The sequence below is a fragment of the Anopheles darlingi genome, chromosome 2, assembly GCF_943734745.1.
Source record: "Anopheles darlingi chromosome 2, idAnoDarlMG_H_01, whole genome shotgun sequence".
NCBI lineage: Eukaryota > Metazoa > Arthropoda > Insecta > Diptera > Culicidae > Anopheles > Anopheles darlingi.
Window position 1 is genome coordinate 52,129,403 of NC_064874.1, and position 7,276 is coordinate 52,136,678.

General features: G+C 35.9%; 1 protein-coding gene across 1 annotated transcript in view; it reads right to left on the bottom strand.

The window, feature by feature from the left end:
- LOC125951585 (muscle calcium channel subunit alpha-1-like) overlaps positions 1 to 6,262 on the bottom strand; it is a 14,540-nt gene extending 8,278 nt beyond the window's left edge. The window contains exons 1-6 of the mRNA XM_049680525.1: positions 5,319 to 6,262; positions 3,833 to 4,078; positions 1,435 to 1,541; positions 1,151 to 1,303; positions 893 to 1,086; positions 193 to 766 (exon numbers count right to left, since the gene is read on the bottom strand). Of these exons, the coding sequence (XP_049536482.1) occupies positions 193 to 766; positions 893 to 1,086; positions 1,151 to 1,303; positions 1,435 to 1,541; positions 3,833 to 4,078; positions 5,319 to 5,554 (1,510 nt within the window). The 5' untranslated portion in view covers positions 5,555 to 6,262. The remainder of the gene's footprint in view (positions 1 to 192; positions 767 to 892; positions 1,087 to 1,150; positions 1,304 to 1,434; positions 1,542 to 3,832; positions 4,079 to 5,318) is intronic.
- Positions 6,263 to 7,276: the final 1,014 nt, after the last annotated feature.

The window sequence follows — 7,276 nt, forward strand, 5'->3', positions numbered from 1 at the left end:
GCAATAGACTGTGCAGTGGGATGCTAGACATTACACCATTATCACAGTGCAGTAAAACGCAGTGCAAAGGGGTTTCCACACTATAATATCACTACATCTAAAATAATACATAACATATAGCTTTCTTTTAATCGTATTTTATCTCGAAGACTTGTATCGAAAGATATAATTTATGAGCATTTAAATCCTTACCTTGAAAATCGTCTAACCACTGTGGTTGGTGGTAATGTTCTGTTGCTAACACTCCTGTGTTAAGAAAGACCAAGACGATTATTAACCAGTAAAAAGCTTGTGATTTTACAGCCTTCCGGCAGGATCGTCGCATTTTGCGATTGAACCGATCCCATGCTCGCAAACGCCGTTTGTACCATGACTCCGATTGTTGATGAATATAATCTGCTGTCGTTTCCGGAATCTGATTCAGAGAATCCATAGCTATGCCACCAACACTATTATTAGTATTATCAACATTCGCTTTGACTATCTTCATTTTACTCTCCTGTATCATTCCGATCAATGGAGGATCCTGATAAGTGTCTATATCTTCGGCTTGTGTTATCCAGTCTAAATAACCTTTTAAATCTTCTTCAATTCGTTGTTTTTCACGTAGTTTTTGGAAATCTCCACGCGATTTTGCCTTTGTTCGTTCCTTGGAAAATTCACCACTAAGTACGCCAAGAATTAGATTCATAACGAAGAATGCACCCAAAATTACCATCGACACGAAATAGATCCACTGCCAATTGCTCCCCATCGCGTCTTCAATCTGAAAGGAGAATTGAATTATGTTCAATTGCATGGTAAATGGACTTAGATTTGATTTCTTTGATTATTCCGTTCCATAGGAAATAATTTTATTTAGTTTTGAAAAGAAAACTGTCGTAAAACTTACATAATATAACATGTCCGTCCATCCCTCTAAAGTAATACACTGAAATACGGTAAGCATGGAAAGTCCAAAGTTATCAAAGTTCGTTATGCCTGCATTAGGACCTTCCCAATAATAACGACAAATATAATGAGATCCAATCGAGTTACACTGATATCCACCTTCACCACATGGTGTAGGATCTTCCATCATGTCACCTAAAACAAATTCAGAAACAATCGATGGAAATTGTGTCAAATCTTGAACCATTCAATGACTTACCAGTGATATTGTGAAAACACGTCTTATGCATCTTTCCAGAAAAAAGTTCAAGGCCAACAATAGCGTAAATTATAATCACGAACAAGACCAAGAGAGCAATGTGTAGCAAAGGAACCATTGCTCTTAAAATGGAGTTTAGCACTACCTGTAAACCTGCCAAATTCACATATTTTATCAAATCATACGTATCATGTTATCAATATCTCAATATATTTCTATATATTATAAATGTCTGTCCCTACGCATAGAAAGAAACCAAGCGAATTGATCAAATAAAAACTTACTGGGCACTCCAGAAACCAATCGAAGAGGACGTAACACACGAAAGGCTCTCAGTGCCTTTACATCAAATCCATCCTTCATGATACTAGATAAAGTGGTACTAATCATACTGTATGAATTGTAAAAATAGAAATATATATTGATATTGATATTATTCATTCGTTCGAATTGTGATTAATATAGACTTTAAATTAATCGAGTCATTTATGAGGTGGCTTGATAGCCGCGAAAAAATATTCATATTTGGCAACGTTAATATTAATTAATATTGAAATTAAAATACATGTAGAAAAATGTTATTGATTACATGAGCTATCAATTTTATCAAATCTCGTTAAAGGGAGGCTTACATTAATCCGGATCAAAATCAGACACATTTTGTGGATTTTTGTGACGAAACCTTACAACTTTAATTTTTCAGCTAAATGTTATATTAAACTATTGGGTAGTCGGAAAAGTGATTTCTTATTTTTGATCAAACTTCGAATGATTTTTTTTTATTATTTCTAAACAACTTAATTGAAGCAAATATTTTTCATGTTGATTAACTATCTTTTGCCATTTTTCGGTTGAAGATATTATTCCTTTCATGTAAAAATTTCGTGAGCTATCGGTTAAAAACTTTGAATCGTAGTTTTTACATACTTTTCTTGACGCCAGTTTAAGTCCATTAAGAGAGTTTTGCATCGAAGGATATAAGTGATTTTATATAATCAATAAATAAATAGAATAAGTGATGGTGCAAGGTCAGGGATATGGATGCACCAAAACTTCCCTATCAAGTATTCTATGTTTTTGGCGAGTCATCAAAGAATGTGGGGTTTAGCGTTGTCGTGATGCAAGACGATGCCCTCTGTGTTGATCAGTTCTGGCCGTTTTTCCATGTTTGCTTGATTCAATCTCATCAGTTGTTGACAGTAAAGAGTAGATTCAATCGTATGGCCAGGCTAGAGAAGCTCATAATGGATGATTCCTTTCCAATCCGACACACACACAGCATAACCGTTTTCGGCTTCAATCCTAGCTTTGGGGACATTTGTTTAGGTTCACCTTTTTTGCACCATGATATTTTTCGCACATTACTCTCTTATTTCATCCACTTTACGTCTCCTGTTACCTTTTGCTTCATGAATGGTTAGATTTCATTTCTTTTCAGTAAACATTCGCAGATGTTAATTCAGCCCAATTTAACAGACAATTCATGTGGTATCCAAACCTCCAGCTTCTTTTTGTAGCCAGCCATTTTTAAATGGACCAAAGCCGGTTGATGATGAATATTTAGCTCCTTGGCTATGGCATTGCTGCTTATGGGCCCTATTGCGAGTGTCTTGTCTTGCAAACGAGACTGCCTTACTACTGCTGAAAAAACTTAGCAGTCTTGTTTAGCTTTTATGAATGAACTAGTGAATTTTTACAGCCTGATTTCAAAACAAATACTAATACTACCAAATTAATCACCAACACCACTAAAAACCAACATCCTTCGGTCCAATGGCAACGCGACTTTCAGTCTCGTTTTCAAGACTCAGAGTCTGGTAGGTTTTGGCAACAGACTCTGAGTCTTGAAAACGAGACTGAAAATGGTATATTTTTTCGTCTTGGTCGTAGTTGCCATTGGAGCGAAAGATGTTGGTTTTTAATTGTGTTGGTGATTAATTTGGTAGTATTAGTATTTGTTTTGAAATCAGGCTGTAAAAAATCACAAGTTCATTCATAAAAGCTAAACAAGACTGCTAAGTTTTTTCAGCAGTAGTAAGGCAGTCTCGTTTGCAAGACAAGACACTCGCAATAGGGCCCTATATGACGGTCCTGGGCAATCTTTTCTAAAATTTAATTTAACTTTTGCAGCGATAGGTCGACCAGAGCGAGGTGCATCGAAATTGCCATTGCTGTGCTATATGAACTGATACAGCATCGTAGCCGTGAACTTCTCAAATTTGATTGGTGCCTTGCGTGGCATTCTTCCCCTTTTTATTAAAAAAAATCAAAATCTAGCGATTTCTTTATTATTTTAATACATTTTTGAAAAGCTATAATTTTTTTGAAACTTCTCCAAATTAACTTTCAAATTTGTTTTGAATTAATGACACTTAAAATGTCACCCAAAACGCCTCTGTATTATATGAGATAATATGATCGACAGCGGTGGAAATAGACGATTCCAAAGACACCTATTACCAAAATTCGAGAAGACTTTTTCGACTACCCAATATATATAGAACGTAGATAGAGATAGATATATAGCATGATCTGGCGTGCGTTGCTACACGTAAAAGTGTGGGATCATCTGAAATTTTTCGATGTATCACTATGATGAATCAAAAAATAATACCAGCTCTTCGTTACTAGTTAAAAAAAACATAAACTACACTAAATAAATCATAAATCATCACTACTTACCCAATCAAAACAATAGTAAAGTCCAGCATATTCCATCTACTTCGAAGATAGGCGCCAGGATGCATGACAAATCCATAGGCAACCAGTTTCATAACACATTCCAGTGTAAATATGACCAAAAAAACATGCTCTACCTTTTCCAACAGAGCATTAGTGGCATTGGAATCTCCATTAGGGAAGGGCGTGTATGTTGCAAGCGCGACACAGTTTGCAAATATCGTCAAAAGTATGAGATATTCGAATGGCCTGGACAATAATAGACATTAAACTAATTTGTAATAGACTTATTAATTATTAAAGACTTATTAATATTAAAGTTAATTAATCTAACGAGATATATCTTCAAGGGGATTAAAGTTAATTAACCTAACGAGATATTTCTTCAAGGGGAGGGGGAGGCTTTGGATATTTCAAATAGGCTTAAAAAATAGGCTTATTTTTGACGATTTTTAGTTAAGAAGCCATATAACTTATTATTTCAAAATAATGTCATATGAACCTAAAACTTTTCAAGGATATTTGGATGTGTTTTGGGGAAGATTGATTAAAACCTACGTTTGTAGCATCCCATTTTGAAAGGCGAGTTTGAAAAAATTTACTTTTTGCGGTGCCCATCGTAGCCACGTGCCGGGTCATCAGAAACATACAAATGAATATTCTTTAGTGATATTTTAAGTTTATCCAGGTAGCCCCGTCGAGTGTTTGTTAAATTTTCTATTTCTAGATTTTTGGCAGATTTTTTTGAAGTTGGAAAAGTTATGTTTTTTTTATGTTGCGCCAAAAAACGAGTTTCACACAATTATTTGAAGAACAATATTTTGTAATTCTTACAAAAACTCGACGGGGCTACCTGGCAAATAGCGGCCAGATTATGTGTTCAAAATTACAAATCGATCGGTACAGTAGTTTTTATGCTTCGGTGGGCACCGGCTTTTTGGGAAACCCGCTTCAGCTGCAAAGTAGCTGCATTGGTAGCTGAGTAGATGCATTGAGCCTTGTATGAAAGGCGGATCAAAAATCAATATCTTTGTCAGTTTGACTTCGATTGATCCCAAAATTGTACACAATACTCATAAAAGGATAAGCACTCATAAAAAATGTTAGAAGTAAATGTAAAGAAATAAAATAAACAATTAATCATATTGAGTAAGTTAACTTTAACTAGCCAATAGCAACAAAACGTCTTGTATGTGCATTTTTCCAAACGAAAGCAAAAACAAGTGTACACAAATTGTGTGAGGCTCCCTGCTTTTACTCTTCAGTTCAATGTATAAATTAACAATTTAAAAAAGAAATATCTCACAGCCTTTCTATTAATAGAAATCAGTTCTTGGAACCAATTTTATCGACAGTGATAGTTTATATTTACTACGAATAACTAATGTGGATACGTTTGTATGATATTAATCAATCAAGGGTCTAGACTAAATCTATAGCACGTTGCCAGTGAAGCATTTCCTTATGTTAAATATGAAGTATGACATACTTCCACTCAACTACTTTAATGCACAGTTTTCGTAGAGGATTCTTTAACGTCAAGCAGTAGAAAACACGCGGAGGACGATCGGGAACTACTTTTCCGGGTCTTCTTGGTGGTCGCTTTGGTTGGTTGTTCGCTCCTCCTCCATCAAGAGTCAACGGATCTTCTAAGGCAGGTCCCGCACTGGCCAATGTTGGTGCTATACCACCTGCTCCTGCCACACCTGTTGTCAATGAGGCCATTTTGGCCCCAAGATGGTACTATGCCCGCTGTTTTTCTCGGAGAACTTGAAGGTGTTATTTTTGGCACCGCTTGTTCGATTGTAGCCAAATAAGCTTAAGGAATATTATAAACGTAACACTAAAACCACTGTGCGGAAGTGAACTCTTTTCTCATAAACAGCACTTTAGACGTTATGATGCATATACTACGAATTCTTGGATTCCCATTACACCTGGTAAGGTTTTTAATGCATATGAGGGCGATCTTGTTGTTTCTATGGCACCATTTTTCTCGAATTATCTAATTGTGTACTAGCAGATGCCATTCATGCTAAAGCAGGTATTGTTTAACAAGCGCCTGCATATCATTCTGTAGCAAACACTGAATACACTATTGCACAAACACTTCAAGAGTGATTTCGTAGCTTGTTATTGACACAAATTCTAATGCCTCGCGACTGAAAGACAACATAAAACTGGTAAATGAATTCATTTCAAATAACGCTAGCGCTCGACACCTCGTGTTGCACGCTGTGTCACATTACACACATAACTATTTCCGATGGTATTGGACGATTTGCTTGTATTTGTGGACAACGGATACATCGCTTTGCCTTAGAATTCTAATGCAAATATTTCGCGGTATTGCAATTATATTTTGCCTACTTTCTAAATCTTATTTTAGTTGCCTTGTTCTGGATCACATTTCTACTGTTGCTGCTATTCATGTGTTTAATCACTTTATCTTTTCTTATCATTTGATCTAATAAGATTGTTGCATATGGTTTTTTTACCAAGCGTAATACGAAGTGTCCCAATGCTGTTGAAAACAATTAAAATGAATTATTATTGCAATTATGCAGGGAAATAGATAATATCATAGCTAAATGTATCAGCTTGATGACACACGCACATTAAAATTAATGGAACAGATACTCATTTTTTTGGTTAATTCGATATTCAAAATAAGATCATTGTCCACTGAATATTATCCCCATGCGCATACAAACAGAAAAGCAAGAGGAGTACAAGAGTAGTAGTGTTATGAGATCTGCGCTATTTTTGGCGACTGTGACGCAACTCCTCGATGTCGTCTTTTACTATTAGAATAGTTATTTTTACGCACAGATGAAAACTCTCAACATTATCATCATTGCCGATTCCTATTTAAACGTTTCATGAACAATTTTTAATAACATAATATGTGATACGCTTAATTATCAACATTTTTTGTTAGCGCCATTCCCGTTCTTCCATTATTTCAGTTCTAATAATGCAAGTCAGTCGTATAGTTAGGCATTCAATTGATCGTAAATATCCAGTTCAAAGCACAACAACGCATCGTATTCAAAATCCCATAGGATCTGCTGGTCGGAAGTATCGAGTTTACTTGAAGGGATATCCTCATGGGCACGTGCCAAACAATTTATGGTAGCTTCATCAGCGACTGGACGAGCTATTGTCTTCAGCGTGATTGAAGGAGACATACGAGGGTGAATATTTGATTATATTTGATAAACGAGACTTTTCGTCCTACGGCCACAAAAATGAAGATAGAACGTTCCCGCTTGTTTTGTTGTTGAGTAGGTATGTCAAGAGTAGGAAAAGCGCCCTGGGTCGTCTCCTTGACTCTACCAGTGTCCACAGCAACGGAACATGAGGTACCTTCGTCATTTACGTATATTAAAATCAAGTTTCTCGCCGTAGAAGGCGTAAAACCGAACAAAATCTTAAGGAGACCGA